The following is a 27,297-nucleotide window of genomic DNA, read 5'->3' as shown; positions in this document are numbered from 1 at the left end:
CGCTGCTCCTTCTTTTGTCTAATTACCTGTGCCAATCATATGCTTGAGGAAGATGAGTCACATTACTGCCCAAATATGTGGCCACAAGACCAAAAGCTTACTGGAAAGCAATGTTCAATTAAAGCAAGATCAAAGATGGAAAGGAGGGAGAATTGCAGCAGCACAGGTAATAAAGGGTAACGTTATGGCAAATATATAAAGCTGATGGGAAAGATTTATAGGCCACTGAGACACTTTGAAGTAAAAGTAATGACATGCCAAAAAAAAAAAAAAAAAAGGCTTTTGGTGGAAGACCGATTCTTTTCCCTTTGCTTTTTATCAGGAAAAAAAGAAAACTAGCTGGAGGAAGGCTTTTTAGGATGGAGATCTGACAAAAAATGCAGTAGTAGGAGGCAGAGGAAGGGGGAAAGTAAAGTAAAAGAGTCTTCCTGCTTGTTGTTTCTGTCAATAAAAGAAGAAACAACAACCAAAAAAAGCAGTTGTCCAGAAACTGATTCCTGGGTATACATCACACTTTCCAGACCTGGAATATTTAGCTCAGTTAGACTCGGTACCAGTACAGAATCAGGGTGCTCAATAGATTCTCGCTTCAGCATTGGTTTCATTCTACTCTTTCAGCTTTCTCTCCGTGAAGACCCTTGTATCAGCATTCAGAATTGATTGAATGCATGGATAGCATTTTTCCCCCTCAACTTCCAAACTGTTCGACCAAAAGTCTTACCAGAAACCTACATCCTGTAAGGGCCAAAGGGCTTCTGTCCTTCTCTGAAGGAGCTTTGTGCTGAGTTGAACACACCTGCACAGACAAGGCATTGTGTATGCACAGCATGGCATAGAGCTTTTCTGAAAAATCCAGCTCCCTGAACATCCTTTGTGTGTGTGTGTAGGAGGACACATCCTCTTGAGTGTAGAGGATTTACTGCAGGGTATATATGAAACCCTGAAATAAAACATATATGGAGCCAGCCCCATATTTCACAAAAACATAGCAGTCGTTCTTCAGCTGTATAGCAAACATAAGACAAGTGGAACTTCCTGCAGGATCACTTGCATGGACAAGCCATCTGCTCCATTCCCATACCATGGTAGGTGGCAGAGGGGAGAGAGGGACTGTGGGGCCTTGTGAGAGAACACAGCTATGGGAGAACGGGCTTGGAGCAGTGCTGCTGAGTAAATTGAAGTTGTCCCACGTTTTAACCTGAGATAGCATAGGCTTGACTTTCAGAGTTACCAAGCACTTCTGTCTCCTTTTGCCTTGAGTTTGAGCTGCAGCAGCACATGCTCATTTGTAATAGAGTCTCAAATTATAGAAAAAAAGTTCATTTCTCATAAACGGTGGCCCCACATTTTAGTGGACATACTGTGAGTGTGATGAGCCTAAATCAAGGCAGTGTGGATTAAGCTGCCTCTCTAATTTTCCAGCTCACTATTCGAGGGTGTTTGTCAATCTAAAACTCATTTACAGCCTTCACAGTATTGTCTTTTATTAAAATTCCTTTGAAATTCTTATCCATTATCTTGGCATTCTGCAGAGGGTATGATTATGCCCCAAAGTATGGTTGAACAGATTCCCTTATATGAATGACAACTTCTAACCCTCCTCTGTAAGTAATGGTTCAATTTCTGAGTCGTCTTTTTTTTTCTTCTCCTTACCATTTGATATCTCAGGACACATTTCTACCGATCTGAATCTAAATGAGGCGGACAGCTATCTTTGATTTGTTTCTGTTCCTTCTCATCTATACAAAATAGCTTGCATTAATCGTATTAATAAAAAATGGCATTAAAATTACCAAGTTTTAAAAAGACACATGACAGTGATATTACCCACCAAGTTGCAAGTCATTGTGCATGCATATTAATTACAAGTTGTCTTAGATTTCAGGACATGCTCAAAGGAATGACATTTTTCCCTGTATGTTGTTTTTAATTTTGGGAAGCTCTCTTGTAATGCAAAATGTATCCCATCCTAATGCAGTTCTCTAATCACAGCATGCTTTAATTCTGATAGATGACCCCTGAATGCTTTGAGTCTACTAAGATTCACGGTAATTAGAATGATTTTCTAATACTTTGTTTCCTGAGCTGTCCGTGGTGGCTTCCATCTATCATCAGATGGATTTGTTTACTCATTCAGATCAAGTAATTTGAATTGGAAGCTTATATTTGTCGCTGTGTGGTGGAGGGAATGTTATCATTTATTTCACTCTCATCACTGCTCCCTCTTTTTGAGGGATTGTGCTCTGAAGAAGCACATGTTTTTCAGTAAGGTTTGAAGCCCTCCCTCCCTCAGTCTCCAAGCAGGAGCACTGATCAGTGCGAGTGTTAACAGTCTCCACATCCATCCTGGATGCCAGCCATGGAAATTGGAAGCACAAGGTAGAATTCACCAGGCATTTTCTTTTTTATCTCTGTTCCACTTTTCTCTCTCCTTTCTCTTTTTAATCTAATGCTTCTTTGCGCGTACAAATCTAGTGTGTTTTCAGTATGGAATATTTTTTGAAAGTGGCTGTATAAAACAAGACAGTGTTGAAGAAGTTCATCGCCTGTACTCTCCAGGTAACCTGTCATTTTTGTCCTGCCTCTGTCATTCCTCATCTGTCCTTGGAGGAGCAGCAGCATCTTTCTCAGTAGTGCTTCACTGTCTTATCAGTGTTGACTCGCACCCTTTCCCTGTCCCGTTGTTTTCTTTCACCACTTTGCATGTTAGGTCTGTCCTTTCGTATCTCTGCTCCCCACTCCCACACATTTCCTCCCTTCTTTCCCTGGAATGCATTTTCCCCTCCTTTGGTTTTTCTTGATCACATTCCTCCACGCCAGCAACCTCATGCTGGGGCTGTGTAACACTCCATCCCACCTTCTCTCCAGAGCCTCCTGTCACAGGGCTTCCTCCTTGTCCCTGATCCCAAGCAGCAGATGCTGTGGCACAGTGCAGCAGGATCTTATATTGCCATGCAAGGCAAGAGGCTGCTAACCCTCGAACAGCTTTATCAATGGTTCAGTGCGGGGAGGCAGTTAAGTAATAGCTGCCAGCCCCAGAGGAAAGAGCAATAAACTTGTCTCTCTGGGCAGTGAGCTGGAGGAGCAGCTGGAATCCAGCACATGCCTTTGTCTGGCATGTGTTGGATGGAGCTCCATCAGCCAGTGGGCTGAGAGCAAGGAGCACAGCCTGCAAAGCAGCACCCTGGCCTGGCCCTCTAGCATGATGTTTGCAAGGCTTTGCTCGCACGCAGGTGGTTTCACTCACTATTTGAGAGGTGATGAGACCACATCCCAGCCAAGGACAAGGTGGGAAGTCTGTGCCACCATTCGCCAGTGCCTGGGTGTATGTGGTGAGCCCAGGAGGTTCCTGATGTGAAAAACCAAAAAGGGATAATTTCTTCCTGAGCAGGTTAATAATCAGATCATATTAACAAGTAAAATTTGATTAGGCTTCTGATTAGGAAGGAATAAGCCAGGAGTTTGAAGCTTGTTGTGTCAACAGAACAGATTAGCTTCAATATGATGTTCTGCTTTCATTAAGAAATTGATAATAAAATTATAGCATCTGAATTCCTCATGAGATTCTGAACATGATACAAAGCTTTGAGATGATGGCTAAATGTTACAGGATAGCACACTGAGACTTTTAGTCAACAACCAGGTAGAAGTGTGTCAAATCATTTAATTGCAATAAAAATAGTAATGAGGGGTCATGCAAGTGTTATCTCTAACTTAAATAAGTGATTACACAGTACAGTGTTTGGAAAAACCTGCTGGGTTGCTGTTTGGCTGTGTAGAGGACCCTGAGTGTACTATGGTACAAGGCTGTATTTGCTGAATATAGCAGTTAAACAGTGGCCACGCAGATTGCAGCCCCATTCAGTGCTGGAAAAGTTCTGAGCAGTTCTGACTGTTGAACCTTTTCATTAAGAAGTGTTATGCTAAACAATGTCACCAGCACTTCATGAATGGGTTAATTAAATGCAATAAGTAACTGCCAAAGTAGTTTTCTCTAAAATGGTAATGAAGTTTGGGTTTTGGCAGAGAGCAGATTTTAGATGAAAAGGAGAAAATCATTCTTGTACATCTTGTCATGGAGCTGGGTTCTCTCAGCAGGTTTAGCAATGGCCAGCAGAACTCCACGCACCAACCTGTTGTCATTCTTCTTGCATTCATTCAAACCAGTATAACACAAATTCAGTGTATCAGCTGGAAAGCTGTTAAAAACATATTGTAAATGCCTAACATATTTAGGAACATAAGTAATGCTAAGCTTACATTTCTCATCAGAATAGGATCTGGTGCCAGCATTATGAATCATAGACTGCTCAGCATCAGTAAGGGAAAAAAAAAAAACACAAAAACACACCATTAATGCTGCCTTGCTCTGCAGGCACCAGGGCTGTACTGAGAGGAAATGATCTCTGGTGCAAGCGGAGATGGACTGCAAATTCCAACTACAAACTTCCACCTGCTGTCAAGAGCAATTACGGGTCAGAAGAATGTGCCGTGATGATTGCTTGATCTTTGTGGTGAGTAAGTTAACTACCTGCAGTCAAAACCCTGTTAATGTTAACTATGATGTTTTGCTGCATACCTAAAGCTTTCCCTGGTTAAAATATGCCCCCCGTGGGACATTCCTCTCTCCAGGCACACTCACTCACATGAGATGTGTGAGAGGGGGGGGGAACAGCTCCTTGCTCCCAGCAGTCTCTGCTCATGGTGGTTACTTCAGTCATTGGTACAAATGGCTTTGGACATTCTCTACACAGTGCTTTGCTTTGCTGCGAAGGAATATAGAACATAGTTAATGATACTCAGCTTCATTTAGGGATATGGGAATCAACATTTCCACTTCCTCTTTGAATTGCAGCTTTTTGGATTTAGAGTCTTTAGATTTACATTGACACAGTTTCTGTGCTTTATTCTGCTACAGCATTAGAGCTGGATGGTTCCCATCTATCTTTTTCAAAAAATGGTTCATTTGGCTGTACCCCTGAGGGGCACCCTTTGAGTTACCCTTTGTGAGCAGGATATGCTCCTGGAATACCAGGTCTCCTATTCTAAGAGCTCTGCAGGAAACCCCAAGAATGTCCAAAGAACATGTCAAGGGCAGCGCTTTGCAATCCGCCATCTGAATGAGAACTGGATTTTGTCTGAGAGTGGAAACAGTCATATGCACACTCTTCATGCAGTATGTAGAAAAATGCTTATATTTAACTGGAATGAAAAAGTGGTTATCAAGGATGAGGTAGTTTTTTTTTGTCTTAGAGGACATGTAACCTCACACAGCAGTGTGGACTGTTTGGGATCAACAGAGGAAAAGTAATAGGAGCAAGTTGTATGTGGGAGAAGGCTGGGCATAGAAAAAGAGGCATAAGGAGAGCAAAAAGATGTGCTCAGAAACGGAAAGAAAGGAAAATATGATGAAAAAGTCAGATAAAGAACAAAGGTGAGCAGATTTTCCAGCTGTATGAACTTCCACAGGTGGTAGTGTCGCACAGACCAAAGGTCACCGAGATGCTGGAGGGAAGCCATAGCAAAACTCTCTGGACTATATGTCAAGTCTGCTTTAGAATGTCCTGGAGTAGGATGGGAAGACCAAAGAGGATAAATTGCATCCTAATATTAAATGGTGTGGGGAGAAGGGTGACAGATGCATATTTCAATAGTTCTTTGTAGATAACAGCACTTAGAAACGAGAAGTAGCCTTGTAGTTTTGTCTGACAGCAAGCCAAATAATGTAAATGTAAATTGGTAACAGTAGTCTGTTTATTAGTGAATTAGGTTATTTGTTTTAACTGTTAGTACTATGCTGATTAAACAGTCAACATTGTAGTCCCCGTCCTTATAGTTCCTATATCCCTATAGTCCTGAGGGAATCGGCGGATGCACTTGACATACCACTCTTGATATTTGAAAAGTCGTGGTCAGGTGAAGTTTCTAGTGACTGCAAAAAAAGGCTGTGATGCACCCATTTTTAGGGAGGGTGGAAAGAATGACCCAAGGAACTACAGACCTGACAGCCTCACCTCTGTGCTAGGGAAGATCCTGGAGCAGATCCTCCTGGCAGCTATACTAAGACATGTTGAAGAGAGGGAGGTGATATGGGATAACTAGCATGGCTTCATGAAGGGCAGATCCTGCCTGGCTAACCTTATGGACTTCTATCATGGCATAACTGTGTCACTGGAGAAGGGAAGAGCCACTGATGTCATCTATCTGAACTTCAGTAAGGCCTCTGATATGGTCCCCCTTACCATCCTCTCAGAATTGGAAGGATATGGATTTGATGGGAGAACTGTTAGATGGATGAAGAACTGGTTATGAGATTGTACCTAGAGAATGGTGTTCAATGGCTCAGTGTCTGTATGGAGATCAGTGACAAGTGGTGTCCCTCAAAGGTGAGTACTGGGGCCAGTGTTCTTTAGCATCTTCAACAATGAGATTGACAGTGGGATTGAGTGTACCCTCAGCAAGTTTGCAGATGACACCAAGCTGTGTGGTGCGGTTGACACATCTGTGGGACAATATACCATCCAGAGAGACCTAGACAGGTTTGAGCAGAGGGCCCAGGTGAACCTCATGAGATTCAATACATCCAAGTGCAAGGTCTTGCACCCGGGTTCTGACAACCTCCATTATCAGTATAAGCTGGGGGATGTAAGTATAGAGCACAGCCCTGTGGGAAAGGACCTGGGAGTACTGGTGGAAGGGAAGCTGGACATGGGCCAGCAATGTGCCCTCACAGTCCAGAAAGCCAACCGTATCCTGGGCTGCATCAAAAGCAGTATGGCCTGCAAGTTGCGGGAGGTGATCCTGCCCCTCTACTCTGTGCTGGTGAGACCTCACCTAAAGTACTGCACACAGATGTGGAGTCCACAGTACAGGAGAGACACGGACCTGTTGAAGTGGATCCAGAGGAGGGCCACAAAAATGATCCAAGGGATGGAACACCTCCTGTGTGAGGACAAGCTGAGAGAGCTGGGGCTGTTCAGCCTGGAGAAGAGAAGGCTCTGGGGAGACCTGAGAGTGGCCTTTCCTTATCTAAAAGGGGAGCTACAGGAAAGAAGGCAATGGCGGACACTTTAGCAGGATCTGTTGTGGCAGGACAGTGGGAGATAGTTTCAAACTGAAGGAGGGAAGACTTAGATTAGACAAAAGAAAGAAGTTTTTTTTACCATAAGGGTGATGGTGAGGCTCTGGAACAAGTTGCCCAAAGATGCAATGTATCTCCTGTCCCTGGAGAGATTTAAGGCCAGGCTGAACCAGGCTCTGAGCAACCTGATCTATCTGTAGGTGTCTCTGTTCATTGCAGGGGAGTTGGACTAGATGGCCTTTAAGGTTCCCTTCCAACTCAAACAATTCTATGATTCTATGGTTTTATCTTATGTCTCAAGCTCTAATCCAGATGGGGAGAGTCGTACCCTGAGATAACAAACAAGCAGTAATTTTTCTGAAATGGGACATTGTATGGCTGTGCCCCTGTAGAAACTGCAGCAGTAAGGGAAGGTCTGACTCCCTCTCCACTTAGGCTGTCCTCTGTAGTTGTCTACAATTGTTTGAATCCCTGCTTAAAGGTGATGTATTTAATATCAAGCTTTGTTAGAGCTCAGTTGTAGCTCACCAATTTCTACACAGTCAAAACTATTTCAGTCTCTCATACATCCTGGTACATTTTTTTGGTTCAGGTTTGTTTCATATTATGGTGCCTGTTTGGTTTCCTTTGCAAATTTTTATGGGGAATTTTGTAATCATCTTTCCAAATCTATTTGAATGCTTTATAGCTACCGTTGCCCACAGTGCATTTTTTTTTTCTGGATAACCTGTTTTTTTTTTTTTTTCCCTGTGAAAACTTCAAATGTCGCTTTAGTTTGTTTTTCAGAAAACTCTTGTTCCTCATCTAACTTCCTTTGTATCTTTCCTACTGATTGTTGGTCAGCGTCAATGTGTTCTGAGTAACTTCATTACTTGTTCCAGCTTAATTCCTTGGTTTCTGACGCTTCCTCTCTGACCACCTCTGTTCTGCTGTGTTGGCTTTTGAATCAGCCAGAACGTAGTAGTGAATGAGCATCAGTAAGACAGAATGGGTGTGTTGGTGTGATATATTCATACCAAAATTCTCTTCAGGATGGTGGAAACAGAATGGCTGTTCGGCTGTTTTTCCAATCAGAAATTCTGTTTCTTTTGCTGTTTACTGTAGCCTTGTTCCCTGTTTGTTTTTTTTTTTCCATGCCTCTTCCACATGCCCTGCCAGCAAGAAATGCCATGCCTTGTGTTCCAGGCAGATTCACAAGAGATGGTGAATAATGCATTTTTATGCTGGAATACTTATCATACTCATGTCGTCTTGTGTCAAGATCCAGCTGGGTGGAAGAACCAAATGCATTAAAATATCATTTGTGATAGGTTTATTAGTTAATAATGCCTTTAAATGCATTTGAGTACTTTCCACATGTAAATTTATGTAAATATATTTTGCACTGAAAGCCAAATTGTTATAACAAAGGCAGTCTTACGTAGTGTGAGGAAGCTGAACTGTTTGTGTTTGGTCCCAGTGCTGGAGCTGAACAGGCTCCAACCTTTTGCACAGATCACAAGGCAGCTTTTTTTCTCTCAGTCCATTTCTGGACCCTGAGTTGAGCTTTGCTGAATGGAGAAATGCAAATGTTTAACGTATTCTTTCAGTACGTGGTGCTGGGAGGGGGCTGGGCTGCACCTCAGCAAAGCAGGTTGCTCCAGCTGCTTCTGCTGTTCAGCTCTCAGACCTTCCCAGCTATTCAGGAAGCAAATATATCCTGCTTAACCCCAACTGCCTGCACGCTTTCCATAATGGTTAAAGTTGCATTTCAGAGTTTAAATCTCTGTCCTGCTGCAACTGCAACTAAATGAATGTTTTAATTTGTTACTTTTACCTCTGCCTGAAGCTAAGGATTGTTCCCTCTGGAGCTGCACGAAGAGATCGATGGCTTCCTTCATTGGAGATAAAGGGCCATTGAGGCTAGCAGCTTTATAAGGGATGCTTGTCTGTGTTGGGTCCAGATCTGTTCCCAGGGATAGCTATTAGCATCATTCAGCTAGTGTAAATGTAGGAAAGTGTGTAGATAATGAAGAGAGAGCAAATGTTTGAATAAACACTCCAGAGAGAGCAGCAGAGACAGCGTATGGTTGGAACGCTGCACTTAAGGTGTATCATCAGAGACTGTGAGCACAGCAATGTCATCATCTCCTTCATCTCCTATTATTTATTTATTTATTGCATTTCTTGAAAGATTTTGCCCTTCCAGTGACTTATGCTCTTAATTCTGTGTAATTTCATCCTTCCTTTCTCTCCCGTGCCCCTTTTTTGAAAGATCAGATGACTGATTTCTCAGGATAGCAACAGTGTAGAAGGAGGTGGTCCATGAATATCATTCTTGTGAAGAGCTCTGGTTGCCAAACTTCTCTTACCTGACATAAATCTCAAGGAAAAGATTTGCTTTCTTACTATTGTGGTTCGGCAATGTATATTTTGAATTAGGAAAATATGGGACCTGGCACTCAGCAGAGGTAGTTCTTTACCAAGAGAGTGGAGAGGTGCTGGAACAGGCTGCCCAGAGAGGTTGTGAATGCCCTGTCCCTGGAGGTGTTCAAGGCCAGGTTGGATGGGTCCCTGGGCAGCCTGGGCTAGTATTATATATGGAGGCTGGCAGCCCTGCATGCAGCAATAGGGTTGGAGCTTCATGATTCTTGAGGTCCCTTCCAACCCAAGCTATTCTATGATCCTGTGAAGACACACAGCAAAACTGGACTGTGCTGCAAAACGAATTCCTTCCACGTACAGCAACTTGGGGTTAGAAAGGCGCCGCACGTATAATTGGAATTGTGTTATTCCACCCACTGGTAATCTCGGAAACTCCAATTTTATCATTGCATAAAGTCTGTCTGGTCTGATTCCCTCATCCTGTTTCTTTCACTTTGGTCACTTGCATTTGTCTCTGTTTACTTTCTTTACACTCAAGGAAATGAGTGTGATATTTCTTTGTTTGCATTAATAAAAACGGAGAGCGCTTTTATATCAACAACGCTGAAATTGAATTTGTGGAAATATTTTATCTATATGAGGTTTTGTTCGATTCTTTAATTCATTTCATTTCCTGAATTTAGATTCAATTACGCTCTTCCTTTCAAATGCACTCTGTTGGCAGCGCTGGGCTCGCCCATCTTCTGACAACTGCAAATGGTAATGAAATCTCGGAGCTGGTGCGTAGATATGATCAAACAATTGCAACACCATCTGAATGTGTGTGTTTGCTCGCTAGCTCTGGGGAACTCAAATTGCCATCAGCGAAGTACCCGTGCAGTGGTTACTTCCCCGCTTTGGTGAGAACCTGTGAGGAGAAAAAAGGGATCGGGACAGATGATGTAGGTTTGAGGTGATGGAGGAATTGTGGCTCTTCTGGATTTGCCTGTTTTTATGTGTTCACCTGTTTTAATGTGAACTGCATTACACAGAGTGTTTTTCTGAGTGAAACTGGACTGAAAGACAGAGAAAGTTGAGAAGGTGAGAAAGTAAATAGGTGGAAATGACTTTAAATAAACTGGATCTGTTCTTAAAGCAATAAGATGCTACCTTCCCCCTCAGGTCCCTCTCAAGTACAGGGCTGGGCAGTCTGCAGCAGTCCTTGTATCACAGCTCCATGAGCTGAAACGCGTGAAAAAAGATCGTGTCCTTAAATAAAGTGCTTGTGCTGACATCAGGGTGAAAATTCCTGCATGCCATTTATTTTACGTTATGTGTAGTTGTGTGAGTGGCAGGAGGAGGGTGAGCCAAAAAATAACCTGTCCTACAAATAAATGAGTGACGGTGAGGGCAGCAGGGAATCAATCTGCATATCACAGGAGATGAGAGAAGGAGCACTAGGACAGGGAAGGCAGAACTGCACAGCCCTTTGCTGCATATCAGGTGGAAATATGAGAACAAGAAAAATATTTGGGGACGAGGGAGCTATGGGGGAGGTACATTACTGTTTTCTGATTAAGGAACAACATTTCATAAGACTTAGTCTCTACCTCTTCAAGCTGAAATTCATTACTACATCAAAGTGAGTGCCTTGCTGCTAACAGAGTAAATGTTTCTATTTAGAATGTAAATGAGAAGAATGAGCAAATTACAGGACTTTTAAAGAACCGAGTGGCTGATTGTGAGTGGCTGTCTGGATGGAGTTGATCTGAGTTAATAAATTGATTTTGATGTAATTAGATAATAAGTAATAAACTTAGTTACTGATTATGACAATTTGAAACAAATCATTAAATGTGTGTGCTGTGTTACGCATGAAGCAGATTTTAATGTGTGGGGGTGAGTTTCTTTTGTATGTATGTTCATTTCCATTTTGTTTTTCAGCCTCTCCACCTTGCTCCCTGCCCTCCTGTAGTACTGCGGTGTGCTCAGTCTCCTGCGAAGTACTGTGGGGAAAGGCTGAAGTCTCCCTTGTTCAGCGTTGGAGCTAAGCTGGTTTCTGCCAGCCTGAGGATCCCACCCTCTTCTAGAGACACAGGTATGTAACGTGCAGAAGTAACGGGCCTTCTGCATTCTCTCCAACTCCACAGCTTGGGCTATCTCGACTGCAGGAACAACCTGTTCAAAAAAGCTGTAGCAGGTAATTTTTGGAAGCAGATACCTGGATGGAGATGCTTTTTAATCAAAAGAAAACATTTGCACAGATGTGGTTGACGCAGGAGGGTATCTCACTCCATATGTCATTATTAGTCTTAGCTGAGATAATTGTGTTTATGTGACTGTCACATATGCAATAATATAAAACATGAAGCCAACAGGGAGGTACCTGGCTACCAGCTACATGTGGTAGTACAAGTAAATCAGACTGAACTGCAGTAGCTAAGGACATTAGGTGAACGTGCAAGTTCTATGAAGAAACTACTTCAAAACTAAACAAATAACCACAACACCACCTTTGCCTGTCTCTATGGCTGCTACCAATGTGGGTAAAACATGTCAGCATTTCATAACGTTCAAGTAATCAGTGTGCAATTTAAAGTTACTGATTTGTCTCTGTATTTCAAAGCAGGACATCGTGAAAACTCTCTGTGCAGGGAAAGGTGTAACATATTGCCTGAACCATCTGTATCACTGGTTGATGTTGGCCTGTCATGCACAATATGGATGATGGGGTGTGGACAGTCTGTTTTACTGGTAAGCAATCTATTAAGAATTTAGCACTAGTTAAGGGTCTGAACACCTGCTAGCTCAAGAAGTGTAGCTGGAGGTGCATAAAATCCTGGAAAGTAAACTGTTCTGTAGGACTCAGACACAGTACAAAATCCACCTGATGCTTTGCCTTTTGTCATATGGATTCCAAGCACTGACTGTTCCTTCAGAAGGCCTCACCTTCTGGACATGCCATTACCGATCATGTTTCTGTGCTAGTGTTTTGTTCATCTATTACAGTGAACTGTAGTTTTGAGATATTGCTTCTGGGGGCATAAAAAATGGCTGACTTGAGGAGCCTATGGGCTCTCCTTGCAGGATGCTGCCTCTGCACCATGCAGACAACCTCTTGGTTTGTTCCAAGCTCAGTGGCAGTTTCCTGTACAGCCACGAGCAGACACCACAGCAGTCTTAATTTTCCCAACTTCAAAACGAGAGAGTTGGCTTTCTTCCACTGTGTGCTGTTATTTTTTAAAGCATTTCTGAGGAGGGATTTTTTTTTTCCTTCCCATGTGCTGAACACCAGAGTGGTGCACAACATTAGATTTCAACAGGACCCCCTAAGAGCCCTTCCAAGAGTGTTTCTTTTAACAAGGTTGCACGTGGAGACATGTGCCAACCTCATGGAGGTTGGTATCAGGTACCTATGAGGCAGCATGGGACAGCTGTATATCTCTTAAGTGAGTGTTGATGCTCTCTAGGTCCTGACCCTCTGCTCCAAGAGAAGGCCCACACAACCACACAGAACCCCCCGGACCTCATGGGACTCTCTGCACCAGCTGGATTCTACAGGTTGAACAGATTTGCAGTATCACAGTCAGCAACAGCATGAGCTCGGTAAGTAAAGTGCCCTACTCGCATTCATACGTGTTCTTTCAAACTGAAATTTCAGACAGGCAAGTGAAGATATACTTCAGTTTTATTGTTGTTTAGGCATGGATAGAAACATCAATTCTTTTGCACTCTTGGTTCTTGAAACGTGCCTACAGTGAACGTGGAGCAGTGAAAAACGCGGCTCCTAGGACTGATGATTTAAAGTGCATAGGAGATCTAGCAGAATCCCAAAGAATGAGAAGGTCTTCCAATTCCTTTCTCATAGCTGTGGAAGTCGAAGGACTTTTCTTCTTCTCTTCTTCCACCACGCTCCCAAGACAGTGGTACGAACATTTTCAACCCTTCCCTATGCTTTCCCTGATGATCTTTGGAGGTTTCTTCTCTGTGTTTAAAAACTATTTGTAGTGTTATAAACAGACAGTTGATTTTTGCATACTCCTTCCCAGCATTCTGTTGCAACTTTTTCCTGTTTAGAGTCACGCCCACTGCGATTTGTTAAAAAAATGTGTATCACTTGGCAGTGTTCTTGCACCAAAAGAAAAAAAGATATATTTGTATATAAAGTAACTTCTTTGCGTGTTCACGTTTTATTTTGGAAAAACAGGTGTTTAAAAATTTTAGAATTTTTTTAACAAAATTCTAAAAAGAAAAAAAAAATCACAATATTTACAGAGATAACATAATGGCTTAGCCATGCAAAACAAATCACTTTGGTTTTTCCCCCATTTTACTTTGGTTTAAATACTGACCAAGATTATAATTTTCTTTTTCTCCTCTTTGCCAAATAAAATAGTAACAAATCAAAAGTTTAGAGGCATATAACAGGATTTCCCTCTAGTATTTTATACAGCATAGAGTCTATAGGACTTCTTATGTATTTTAATCCATGCCAATGCACTACAGGAAGCTTTTATTAAGACATCAGTCACTACTGCCCAGACATATAACATTTTACAAATTTACAAGTAACAGTGTTTTCTTCCCCCCTAAATAATGCAAAAGTGGCAAAATACATTTCCTAACGTCCATCTCTTTCTTTTATTTATTTATTTATATTCTTTTTTTTTTTTTTTTTTTTTTTTCTTTTTTTGCCTACCAGTCTATAAAAACATACTTTTTTTCCCTGGATATTTGTAAAAGGAAACCTGATGTTCTGCGTGCTTTGCTGTTCCCCTCCACCAATCCGCCTATTGCTTTCTTCCCAAAACGATCCTTCCGCGCAGAATGAAACTTCCCCCTCCCTTAACAACAGTTCTCTATCAGCCATTCACTCTAAACCATTTTCTTATCAGTACCATTCTAAAAATTTCCTCAAGCGTAAAACATGTTTATAAAGTTACAAACTTGAATGTAACTAAAGATACATAGACATTTCATTGTTACAATTATATGTACTGTTTGATAAATTAGGTACCAGTTAAAAACACTAAAATTATCTCAAGGTGCATTCAATATCTGTAGCATAGTTAACAAAACACACAAAAAATATATATATTCTATTATTGTGGAAAAAAAAATGCAGCTTTGATATGACCACTTTTTTAAAAAAAATCTCCAATTCTGACTGACATCTCTTTGAAATGAAGAAAAGGTACAGTACTTTAAGGCAGCGGATAACGTAAAGGAATCAAAACCAAACCAGAAATCCAGTTCCTTATCCTAATTCTAACACGAAGGACAACAGGTAATGTATGAGTAAAACGCACGCCTTGCTTTAGAAGGAAAGGACCACGGGCCACCATCTGCACGTAGGCTATGAGTGTTTCATTGTCTTCCTTGCTCAGTCCCCAGCCTTCTCCATAGAAACTCTTTATTCCCTTTCTGGTTGTTTGCTTTCCCTCGGCTTTCTTAAATTCTCCCTCTTATTAAAAATTCGGCTTATTTTTGTCACAACTGTCACCTCCCCTCTTTACCGTGACTTCTAAAAATGAAAAAGGAGATCGATATTTTCCTTTAAGACAATCTTACGCTTTAGGTATTTGCTACAAAGCAGAGGTTTCACTGATAACAATCAGAATTAGACATGTACCTGCCCAAAGGGTGTCATAAAAACAATTGAAATCAAACCATTACACTATACATCAGAATAACAGCAACTCCCAGAACAAAGCCTTACAGTGTATAAAAATAGCTACGTAAAAAATTTACATAAAGGCAAACAAAAAGAAATCTTCAGTGCAGACATTTACAAAAAAATAGTTTAAACAGAACACAACATGGTGACCTATTATCATGGCTGTTGCCAAAATTAGTTATTCTGTGGGTTGGGTTTTTTTTTGTTTTGTTTTGTTTTTAGCTTGAGATAATTGTGTCTAAAATCCGCTGAAAACTTGGTAGTATGATCTGTTTAATACTTGAACCATGAATAGCTGTCACTTCTTTGTATACGTTTAAATACAATCCACGTTCATGCTTCAATTGGTCTATATGTATTCTCTGAAAACACAAAAGATAAACGGTTAAACAGGTTTAGATTTAAACATGTTAACCAACAGAACTCCCATTTAATGAGAACGCTTTCCTTCATGATAAGAACAGCTGCTGAGGTGTAGTTCCTAAAGCAAGGAAGTCTATCTGGTAGGTAATGCACTTACAGATAAGCTTTCATTTATGCAGAACTACTGACCCAACTAAATAAGAAGTTATAATACAAGATGGCACTGAAAGCTTGTGATGCTATCTGAACTGCTAGGGTCAATAAATACCTTCAGCTAATTTCATCTCCACCTAATCCCCTCAATATTGCTATGCTGTAGAAAGTACAAAGCCTAGATAAATAAATAAATAGAGAATGACCCCCAGCTGAGGAGACAGCAGGATTTTCCTGTAGAAATGCCATGCATGTCCTCTGTGACTTTTTCGAAATCCAGATGTAGTTTCCACTCTTAAGTCACTCATAAGGTATTATTTGGGAATTCCCAATTCCAATGAAACCCCAAGGAACGGGCACATGGGAACGCTGCATCTCTTCATATACTCTATAATCATTCTTCTTTGGTACAAAAATAGTGGGGTTTATTTTAAAATTTCAGATAGCACTAACATAGTGAAATGATCCACAATCAGAGCTGTATTCTTATGCAAATGAGAAATGTGATCATCCCCCCATATGCTCTAAAGGCCTGCAGCCCAGAGCAGGTATCCAGCACTATTTAGTTACTCAGGGCCACCATCCGCTTTTCTGTTGAGGAACTCCAAACACTGTGCCGCTGAACACCTACTACTCCCCTTTTAACGATCAGCTGATGATTAATTGAAGAAAACTCAGTATGGTGAACTACCACAAAGTTAATCTAAAATTACTTGCGTTGCTCAGAAAAATGGTCTGAACTCCCACTTTGAGGACCAAGTAGTGAGACATGGCATGTGGGTATGAGGCAGTGGTGTATAGACGTGCGGGCACTGGGTGGTGCTGTTGGTGCTTGGTAGTGCCCAGTAACTCCTGACAGAGCTTCTGTGTCTGTTTATTTTTGCACACTTTATTTTACACAGATCCCAGCTGGGCAAGCTTGTATACCTGTTGCACTTTTACTAGCTTAATATACAGTGTCTCTTTCCAAGAGCACATGGAGAATCATACCACTTTGTGAGATCCTGAATAGAAGAATGATTGCAGCATTGATGAAGAAAGCCCATCAAGAAATATTGCTTCCAGTAAGGCAAGAGCGCTCCTGTGAGCATTTAAAGCCATAACTCAAAACCTTTGAAGTGTTACCTACACACAGGTAGGTATATACCACGGTGGTATACTATACAGTTTCTTTTTTTTTTTTCAATTCCCCAAGTGCACAAGTCAAAACAACAACAACAACAACAACAAAAACAAGTACTAACATATCTAAATGCCACATTGCTTTAGTGTGTGTGTATGCAGGTTAGAACTTGTAACTGGCTGGGGACTCGAGTCCGTTCTCGTATCATCAGAGTCAAAACCACTCCACTTCCTATCCGCTTCCTATGCACAAAAGGTAAGCAACAGAGCCAAGCTAACCCTGTGATTGTTAGACATGGATTGCTGGAGAGAAGAGGTGGCCAGACGTTAAATTTTATGGTATTAAACACCCACCTGGAATGATGACTGACACGTTTTGTCTCTTAAGTCTCAGATTTATGATTGTTTTCTTCTAGTTTTTTATTTTCTTCTATATTTCCGAGATCTTTGTCTACATGTTTTGATGCTGTCCTAGAATGAAAGATTAGGGTTATTTTTGCACTTCTACAGCACTCTGTTCCATACTCACATTAATGATGCTGCTCCCTGCCCCCCTTCCTACAGTTCTGTTTGGAGTGGAGCAATAGGCTTGCATATGACTGTAAATGGACCAAAAGCACCAGTTTCTCCACTGAAGCCGTACTTGTGTGTTTTATATCTTGGGAAATGCAGAATTATTCTGAGCTAGCAAAGTATGGTTGAACTGGTTGCGCAAACCAATGTATCTAGACAAATTAATTGTGTAGCTTGTTTCAATAAACAAGAGTTTGCTTTAAGGCGTACTAAAATGTTACAAGTGTGGCTAAGATATCTTGATCAACATAGCAATCTTTTGTGTACTCGTAGTAATTGGCTTTCAGAGGCTGTTCCAGACAGCAGCTCTTTAACTGTGAAGAAATTAATGAAAATTCAGGCAGCACCAAAAAAAGAAAACATTCTGTCTTCCAGATCTGTGCTGGCTCTGACTGACAAGGTTTAGGTAAAGAAGGGATTGTGTAAATGTTTGAGGGGGAGAAAAGAGGTATGCCTCATTTAAAATAGCAGGTTGTCTTTAATACGAGTGGTGGAGATGAATTAATGAGTAAAGTGCTTAGTTTGGCTTAGCACAATAAAACCACTAAGCCATTCATTTAATGTGTGAGAAGCCTCACTGTCTGCCAAGGTGAAAGATTCCTGCAGAGCTGCGATAACATTTTGAAGGCCACAATTTTTAAAATGTAAATGGGCAAATGTGTTTGAGTGGGACAAAGTAAATCCCTTGTGTCAAAGCAGATTATGGTATAGGCATTTTCTCTACGGATAATTTGTTTCCCCTACAGAAAAGTAACATCTGTTGTGACAGATTTATGCATATGCTCACCCTTGCTTCAGGGTAAAGATCTGCGGTGACACTGACTTGCAAAATGCAATGAAGACACAGGTAGGTAGGCAAGGGAGTGTGACATAGGACGCGGACACCATGCAGGTATGTATCTCACAAAAACACCAATTCCAATTGTTTGCTATCGGAGTGTTTCAGTGCGCATCCTCCATCTGAGCAAAGGCTGCGAGCTGGGGCTGAGCTCTGCGTGTGCCCTGAGCTGAAGGAGCAGTAAAAGGTACTGTCAATAAAGCACTGTTTAGTACTTATCTCAGCAGAGCTTCTACCAGGTGCCGATGCACCTGGCTCCTCAGCACCCCTGGGAGTGCAGTGGGAGAAGCGTGTGATGAGCAGTGCCAGAGGGCGTGCAATTTAGGGTCCCAAATCCCACAGAGTACGCTGAATGGAACCACTCTAAGACCAGAAAGGTTTTGAAGTAGGTTACTTCCTTGGTGGTTCAAACTTGTAATGCCTCCAAGTTGCATTTACCTTTTACTGATGCTCTCAGACTGCCTCTGTTCTGCTTGTGTGGCTGACAGAAGGGCAGGTGTCTGTGCAGAAACAGTTTTGCTGTAAGCCCTCTTATACACAGATCCGAACTACTGATTGTCACAGGCAAATCTAATTTTAAAAATGCCAAATTTGAAACCCAAAGTAACATGTTCTACAGTGGCAAGTTATCTAAAATACCGATATCTAAAAGCCTGGAAGCACGTTCAGTGCACAGGAGGAAAGGATGTAAGATGTAATGAAGAAGAAAATCCCATGATTTGGTAGAGATCGACCTTCTCCTGTGATCATAGTAACCCTTCACAAATCTCTTTAATCCTAGTTAAAAAACAAACAAATAAAATATCCAAACAAATAAAACCTTTAAAAATTTGGAAAACTATTTTTTTTCTAATTAAATTAAAATGTAAAAAATTGTTTGTTTTAGGTAGAGCACAGAATCTGTCTTGTCACAGATAACAAGCCTTTTCCATAAAGAAGTCTTTCACAAAACTGGAGATGGTAAGGAAAGAGATGAAAAGCTGAAAGAATCTGGATCTGGGCAACTGCCAGAGCTGATATGAGCTGGAGGTGGGGAAGCAGCGCTGTGCTCATCTGCTCTCACTTTATGTGAGCACTTGGGGCTGCTCCTGCAGACGAGTGAGTGGAATGGACAGACAATTGGCATGGCTCAGCATGATGCCTTTTTTTGGCCTCTTATCCACAGTTTTATAGGACCTAAGGCAGACTGGATCTCAAATGACCTGACAACTAACCACCTAATGACAGGGAACTGTAACTAAGTGGCATTACTGTTCTTTGATCAGGTTAAAATGGATCAATGACTACAGCTGGTAGGTCCTGCACTGCTATCAAGATGTATTTTTCAGGTGTTCTACTGTAGCTCTGCATTCAATGGAACCATGGTGTTCCCCTCACTAAATGCCATCTCTGTTTTCCTAGAGCCAACAAGGGTGAGAATGGAGAGGTGAAAGGCAGCATTCTGACTTTGAAAGAGAGTTCCCCAGAATCCTGATGTGGAGCACAGTGAGTATTGCTTGTCTGAAATCAGAGCAGCTTTTCATGTCAGAAAGCCACACAGATTTAGCTTTTCATCATCTGAGACTGAAATACATACAAAGTTCAATTCTACTGTCTTGGTGATCTCGCTGATCGCTAAATGCTGATACATGGGCAGATTCACCACCTCAGTACAAATTCTATTCCTGTTTTTTTTTTTTTTAAGTGCTAAATAGTATTATTAAGAGAGAGAATCAAAATTTGGACTGAGTTGCAGCGGTGTGATCCATTGGCAGTGCTGTGCCAACAGCAGACGAATGGGCAACCCTGGTATGGCACCAACCCTCAGGGCTTGACAGATATTGCCAGGGCTTGCAACAGAGTAATGGCTCAAAACAGAGTTTCCGCCATTTGCTGAAGTGACTTGAGACCTGAGAATGGTCCTTTGCTACCTTAACATTCAACGGCTGTTTCTTAATTTTTTTGTGCACTGACTGCTGTCCACTTGCTCCACTTGTAGCTAAAGAGAGAATTCCCGATGACATCTGAGCAGCTGGGCAACTCTGAACGGACTCACATATACCAGAGAATGTGCCAAAAAGGGCATGACAGCCCATTTTGTCCCTGTCATCTCACACACATGATTAACAGATCCAATAAGCCCCTACTTTAGTATGCTTTGGCAATGTTGTACCATCCCTGGAGGCATTCAAGGCCAGGCTTGATGGGTTCCTGGCCAGCCTGATCTAGTGGTTGGCAACCCTGCCCACAGCAGGAGGGTTGGAACTAGATCATCTTTGAGGTCCCTTCCAACACAAGCCATTCTAGGATTCTATGATATTGCTCTATGATATTGTGAAAGTTGGTTGTATTCATATGAGCTTACTTATATCTCTTGGCTGGTTCTTTTTTTTTTTTAATCATTTTTTAAAACAGATCATTCCGAGCTCTTGCTAAAATCATGATTCATTTATCTATGCTCGCTCTTCAGGAAAATAATTATCCTCGGGGAATGCTAATCAAAATGTCTCTGTAAGTAGTGCCAAAATGAGGTCTTCAGGGTTTTTTCTGTGTGTGTGTTGAGGGGCCATTATTTTCATGCATTTTGTTTAGATACTTTTGATAACATTATTCTTAATATAAAGACTTTTTTTTTTTCTATCTCCATTGTTTTGCTTGCTTTATTGTAAACACACACTACATATAGGTTACACATACCCACACATATATATATCCTTTGGAGTTTAACCCCTAATTTCTTTTTCTCTCATGCATCTAAACCTCAGCTGGAATTCTGCTTAAGAAGAAAATCTGCAGTGCCTTTTGTCCTGTTATCCAGCTTGTGATAATGACAGGTAAGAGAACACACATAGATGTAGTTCTGGGTGTTGAAGCAAGAGCTATGAACTTTGTTGTCTGCAGTACTTTTGAAAGGCATGTTAAGACACTGAACTGTAACACTGGAAAGGATTCTGTAGGAGCTGAGGATCTTACCCAAGCAAATCTGGACTATTTGCAACCTCTTTCCATTCTCCCCAATTTTGCCTTCTAATTCCTACAATTACCTTCAAATGCCTATCAGTAGGAAGAAAGGCAAAAAGAAAAACACTCCAGTGATATAGAAAGGAGTGATTTTGGTAAATTCAATTTATTCAATTTTCATGCAAGTTTTGTGATGTTAACTGACACTTCCAGAGTTGTTCACAACTTGGTCTTTTCTCTGGAAAGCAATTGCATGAAAAACTACGCGAGTGCTGCATCTTGCTGAAAACATACAGCAAGTTGCCTGTATATTTGCCCTGCTACATTTGGTTTCATATGCTAATTTCCTATAAAGTATCAGTACAGCAGAATTGCTATGCTTCAAGTGTTCAGTTTCAGAGCGAGACTAGTAACATTCTTGATTACTGTGATCTAAGGAGAATTTCAATATTTTGTTGTGCTCTGAGCATGAACAATTTTAAGACTGCTGCTGTGCTTCAATTTGCCCAGCTGCATATACTTTTGCTGTCTTTTAAACTACTTTAACCTTTTCCTAGCATCATACAAAAGGAGATTTGCATACCTCTAGACCCAAAGAGCAAAAATGGGCAAAGGTTCAATCTACACACAGTGCTTCCATGGAGAACAGGGATGCAGGGTGCATTGCTTTCTTTCTAAACCTTTAATGTGTACAGAACTCTCAGTAGTTTCTGGCAACATGAAAATTTTGTATATGAAGGATTTACAGAAGATGGCTGTTCTAGAACTGCTCAACTGAAATATGGCAAAAATTTTATTAAGATTCTTCAGTGCTATATTATATCCTCTGTTCAGTGCTAATTAGATTAAAATATGCTTTTTGGAAAATGGACAAGGCTGTAGAAAACAAGCATTTGGCCTTCTGCTCAGATGAAGGAGAAATAAAACGTGCTGGGATAGGGAACCTCAGCTCTTAATGTGAGAGGGGGCTTGTTGCAGGATGTGGAATACAGAAAAGTCCTTGATTTATGGGATAATATTCATAGTGAAAAGAATATGTGGCAATAATCAGCTTTTGCATCAAGTGGAGCTGAGGCAGTGAATAACTCTATAAGTGATTTATTGTGAATATATTCCAAGGCTACAAGTGTAATTTCTACTTAGTGTGGATGACAAAACAGTAGAAGATTATACAAACCACAACACCCATAATGACAAAAGTAATGTTTTTCTTGCCTCGGCAGACTTGGAAAGTTCTGTGCTGCTGCCTTCTCAGACTTTCCTTTGGCATCGCTTTGGGGATAGAGATTAGGTGAGTTACTGCTCAAGGGTGGGTTCAAAAAGTGACTACTACCTGTTGGCCTGCACAGGGATGGACAGTTGTGATTGGACACAGGCTGTATCTGAAGGTGTAAGGTGCTTTTTACAAGGACTATTTTTATCCCTAGACTACAACTTGTGCTGAAAACTTTGTCAGAGAATAGGTACTGACACTCAGTTTGCTCTTGCAAGTACAGCACGCACAAGTTAGGGATGATAAAAACAGGTTAACTTCAATATGTGCTGAGAACATGAGATTGTCAGTGACAATGGGTCCATTAGGGGTTTCAGAAGCCAGCAACACTGTATGAAATAGGAAGACTATTATTTAACTATAAAGGTTTATTATTATTATTTGTTCCCGGTGAACCTTTCTAATAAATTCAAGCTCTAATTTTACTCGGCGCATGTCTAAGAGAAATTGAGCACAAGGAAAAGAAAAAAAGAATATAGAATATTCCATTTAGAATATAATGTATCCTATATTTGAAGAGGAAAAAGCTATCTTAAATCACAAGCTCATTTCAGCAAATGACATCCTATAATCTAAGTTTCTCATTGGCTCTTACCACACTATATAATGGTGCAGAAAAAGATACTTCACCTTCTCTGCCCTCCTTGTATCCTACCACCTCTTGCAAAAACCCAATCACTGCATCGTTTTATGACTGCTCATTCTCATATTCAAAACAGATGAGAGAAAATGATTCTAGATGCTATTACAAGAGTAGCAAAGTGTGGGAGGAGGAGCTCAGTGTTATTGTACTAGATGATTTTAGTTTTCCAATCTTAATGATTCTATGGTTCTATTATTGCTACTTAATTTGTGACCAAAAGAATCATGAACTTTGCAAAAAAAGTGCTACAGTCCTCCCCCCCACCCTTCTATAATATCTGAATGTGGTTTTGTGCTCAGTCATTTACAGCAGTTCTTTATTTGCAGAACTTCCAAAAACCACTTAGTTATGTCTGGAGTACATTCCTTATGTAATATCCAAAAAATATCATTTTCTAAGAAAAGTAGATTGAGAATTCCTTGTTACACTTTCTGTCACTGTTACATTTTAGATTTCATTAAAGTTAGCTCAAATGAAAAGTCACAAAAAGAACTTTAAGATTTTTTTTTAGATATACTTGTGCTGATTTGTGCTTATTATGCATAACTTCTTTAATCTCCCTATTTAAAAAGTTGTTAAGAACAAGCTTCCAGACAGCAAGCCTGTTCTGAGTTCTCCCTAGGGACATATATATGGTGATAAGGCCAAATGGGCCACAGTCATGGCCTTCTTTAAAATTATGGAAAAAGATGGCTACTCCTTATAAAAATAAACTGGATGATCTCAAAGTAGGCCTGAATGATAATACAGAAACTTGAAAGCCAAGCAAACCTCAATGGCAAATCCTGCGCTTGCTTAGGTTGATAAAAAATACTCATTTGGATGCCAGCTTCTATCTTTTCAGCAACAAAAGGTCTTCCTTTACCATTTTTACTTCTATAGGTCTCAAATGAATGAAGGATCTAGAAGATTTAAATCTATTCTTCAATTTTGTCCATGTTTTAAAGCAGAAGAGTTACCCAAATTTTAAGTGTAGACAGTTTCTAGTAGCAGTAGAGCCACACAGGAGGTGACTTCCCACAATTAACTCACAGGTACCATATCAGCACAGATTTGGCTGTCAGGAAGTAGAACATCATTAGAGACAACTAACTATGAAAAGTCTTGGAGTAAGCTGCCCTTATCCAAGAGAAGTGTCTTGTTAAGCTTTAGGGCATGCCAATCAGAAGTGTCAAGTTTCCTTTCTCTATTAAATGCACCTAGTATAACAACTTGTTCCCTGTCAGACTACTGAAATGCTGCAGGAAGGAAAACAGGTAAATATATGTTTGTGTTTATGATTATTTTTTAAAATTTAGTATCAAGTTTTCCATAAATTCTTACTTTGATTTCTTCACATAGAGCCAGTAGACAACACCTGCAACCAGGGCAACCAGCAGAAGACCGACTACAATCCCCACGATTAGCTTTGCCTGGTCATTAACCTTTTCGCTGTTGTCATCTGAAGCAAAGAAGAAAAATTAATGAGTTAACCTATGACGAAGAAAAGTACTACAGCATTTTAAAAATATTTGCATTAGAAACAAGAAAAGGAGTCAGAACATCAAAATGAAAAAAAAAAAGAACAAACTTTTGAAACGAGCAAGCAAAAAAAACAAAACACTTAAAGCTTCAAGAAAGTCACGTTCTTAGTCAATCATGGTGCTGCCTGTTACGGATCACGTTGAGTCCTGTTATGAAGGACTGTTCAGTGACTCTGCATATGTCTTAGTCTGAGACAATCAAGAGAAAGGGTTATGGGGATGGAAAACCATACATACCATTTCTATCCTCCGGTTCATCATATTCTGGAATACTTACTGAAATGAAAAACATTAAAGATAAAACATGTTATAAAGTGAACGTTACTTTAAATTATTTGCATGAGTGACGCAAAAAATAATAATACAATATTTGCCAAATATTTTTGAGAAAAAGCCATTATTTTATAACTGTAAGATATCCAACCGAAGAATCTTGTTCAATGCTTTAATATTAATCTCAGAAATATTTATGTGCTCCTCTTTCACAACTACTAGCTTCTTGATTCATTTCCTCATTGAAAATTGAAAAAGTCAATACCACTGATGATAAACTGGAATTTGAGGAGTAAAAGATTGTTTATTACTACATAACCAAGACTTTGTCTTTTAGAACTAATATTTTATGTATACCAAATGTATATTCTTTTGTACCATCATGATGTAATATTAACTATAATACTCCTAAGTACATATGTGTGTGTATATGTATAAAACTAACTTATGCTTTATAAATATATATATTATATACTTATATTGAATATGAAATTAATATATTGCATACATGATATAACTAGTCAAGGAAGATTATGTGACTTCATCCAGAAAGCTATCAACACATTCTGTACACTATTATACTATTATGGTTCTATTTGCCATTGCTTGCCTTTTAAGACAAAAAGGTAACTACCTTAGTTCCAACATCATTATGCACATCCAGCCTTCATTTGTGTGTGAAGTGTGGATACTTTACGTGAAACTACAACTTTCAGAAAATGGTCTTTAGAAGATACTCACTAGCAGAGACATTCAGAGAGGTCACAGTCCTTTCTAGCTCATTTTCTGCAATGCATGTTAATGTTACATTTTCCTCAGGAGCAATTATAATTTTACTGGAAAATTTTCCATTAACATATTTGGTCTCCTCTGTCTGAAAAGGTTAAAAAAAAAAATAAATGAAGGTTGGTATCCTTGAAAAATGTAAAGAACAAAAAATTTATTATCTGTATTTACGCAGTGAAAATGTTTAGAGAGAAATAACATCAACAATATTTCAGTTTTCCAAATAATACATTATTTTATTACACGGTAATGTGAGCATTTGGATTACCCAGTCTTTTTTTGTAGCTATATCTACATTTTGCACAGCATGTACTGCAATAAGACTTGAAAAGAGGTGTTTTTTAGAATTTCACCACACCCTGTACTTGTTTTTGTTCCTTCCAACTAGTTAAAGAAAATCAAAGGAACAAAATTCTCCAAGGAAACCCCAAAATGAGACTTCTAAGTTTCCGTTTCTTTCCAGCTTGATCTTTCTCATTTATGCCTTTGTAAGGGGAAATGGCCACTGTAAGATTTCCACTTTACAAGATTCCAAGTCATGAGTTGTTTCCACCCAAGAATCATTTTGGCAGGCTACATCTATTTAGTGGTACCTGCAGCATCTGTGCTGTAATGGTGATATCGAGGTGTTCCTTACATTTGCTGTACGTCATTCTTACATTAATACCATGTCCAGAAAAACATTCGATTAATTAGTTACATAGGCACACACAATTCCTAACCTACAGTTGCAAGTAAATGGGCACGTCTTCACAGTCATGTAATTTCTGTAGGACTAAAGCAAAACCTTAGGAAGTAGTGAAATTTGCAGGAACAATGGGCATTATACTTCCAGTCTTTGTTTGTATACATGTCTAATTTATTTTTCCTGTCAAGACAAAATATGACAATGCTCTGCATGGGTTTTGGTTATCAATATGAAAATATTCCAGTTTGATCATTTTTCAGATATTTTTCAAGCTGCTTAAGTCTCCTTATTTCTCCCCTAGGCTGACTGCATTTTGGTTTTGTTTCCAGTAAGAAACAATGGGTATAACCATACAAAAATAACATATACATTAGGGTAAAACTGGAAAGTCCATTAGGAACTATAGCGAGCATATTTTCTGATTTTTACTTGTGACACTTGCCCCAGTTAATGCCTACATCAAGCACCTTACTGCTTTCTAACACAAATTTCACAGTCCATCAGTATTTGTAAATCCTATATGTATTGGTAAAGCCACCACATTATCCAAGCAAAATGACTGAATAACTTAAAAATGCAGATTTTAATTGTAAACTTCTCTTTTTATTTTTAGCTTTGTCTTGTAGGTGATAGAACTTGTGTACCTTTGTCTGCTATATTCAAAAGCCCTTCATCATCAGAAATTATCCATGCAGGTACCAGGTAGCTACTGTCCACGTAGCCTGTAATATCATTTAACCCTCCTTCTCTCAAAGAAATAAAACTGATTAAACTCCTTCAATCTAATTACTTGGATCTTTTCCTGTCTTTAAATCACACTTCCTATCTTTTGGTGAAAAAACTAGTAAGAGAGATACTTGCCTTATTTATGAGGCTTCCACTACCAGTAACTGTCCATTGCACTGCTGGTTTGGGAAATCCTTCCACATGACAGACAATTGTTTTAGACATTTTATTTGTGTTGGTTTTCTTTGTCATTTTGATTTGAGGTTTTCCTATTAGAAAAAATACTACAGTTAAA

At 39.9% G+C, this 27,297-nt stretch overlaps 1 protein-coding gene and 1 long non-coding RNA gene across 3 annotated transcripts in view; one reads left to right on the top strand and one right to left on the bottom strand.

Annotated features, from left to right (window-relative positions):
* LOC101751371 lies at window positions 1-27,062 on the top strand. 2 transcript variants are annotated; one of them, XR_005862042.2, is made up of 4 exons: window positions 1-4,514; window positions 11,369-11,522; window positions 12,895-13,030; window positions 16,520-27,062. It is a non-coding gene; the product is annotated as an uncharacterized LOC101751371 (long non-coding RNA). The 2 variants fall into 2 exon arrangements; XR_005862043.1 differs by lacking the exons at window positions 1-4,514; window positions 11,369-11,522 and adding an exon at window positions 11,542-12,178.
* The window catches only part of ALCAM (activated leukocyte cell adhesion molecule), a 116,973-nt gene continuing 102,770 nt past the window's right edge, over window positions 13,095-27,297 (bottom strand). The window contains exons 11-16 of the mRNA NM_205179.2: window positions 27,138-27,271; window positions 25,544-25,676; window positions 24,767-24,805; window positions 24,330-24,447; window positions 17,094-17,210; window positions 13,095-15,463 (exon numbers count right to left, since the gene is read on the bottom strand). Of these exons, the coding sequence (NP_990510.2) occupies window positions 17,123-17,210; window positions 24,330-24,447; window positions 24,767-24,805; window positions 25,544-25,676; window positions 27,138-27,271 (512 nt within the window). The 3' untranslated portion in view covers window positions 13,095-15,463; window positions 17,094-17,122. The remainder of the gene's footprint in view (window positions 15,464-17,093; window positions 17,211-24,329; window positions 24,448-24,766; window positions 24,806-25,543; window positions 25,677-27,137; window positions 27,272-27,297) is intronic.

Source organism: Gallus gallus, chromosome 1, assembly GCF_016699485.2.
Source record: "Gallus gallus isolate bGalGal1 chromosome 1, bGalGal1.mat.broiler.GRCg7b, whole genome shotgun sequence".
NCBI lineage: Eukaryota > Metazoa > Chordata > Aves > Galliformes > Phasianidae > Gallus > Gallus gallus.
Note: the sequence above shows the minus strand (reverse complement) of the source record. Positions and strands in the feature narration are given on the sequence as shown.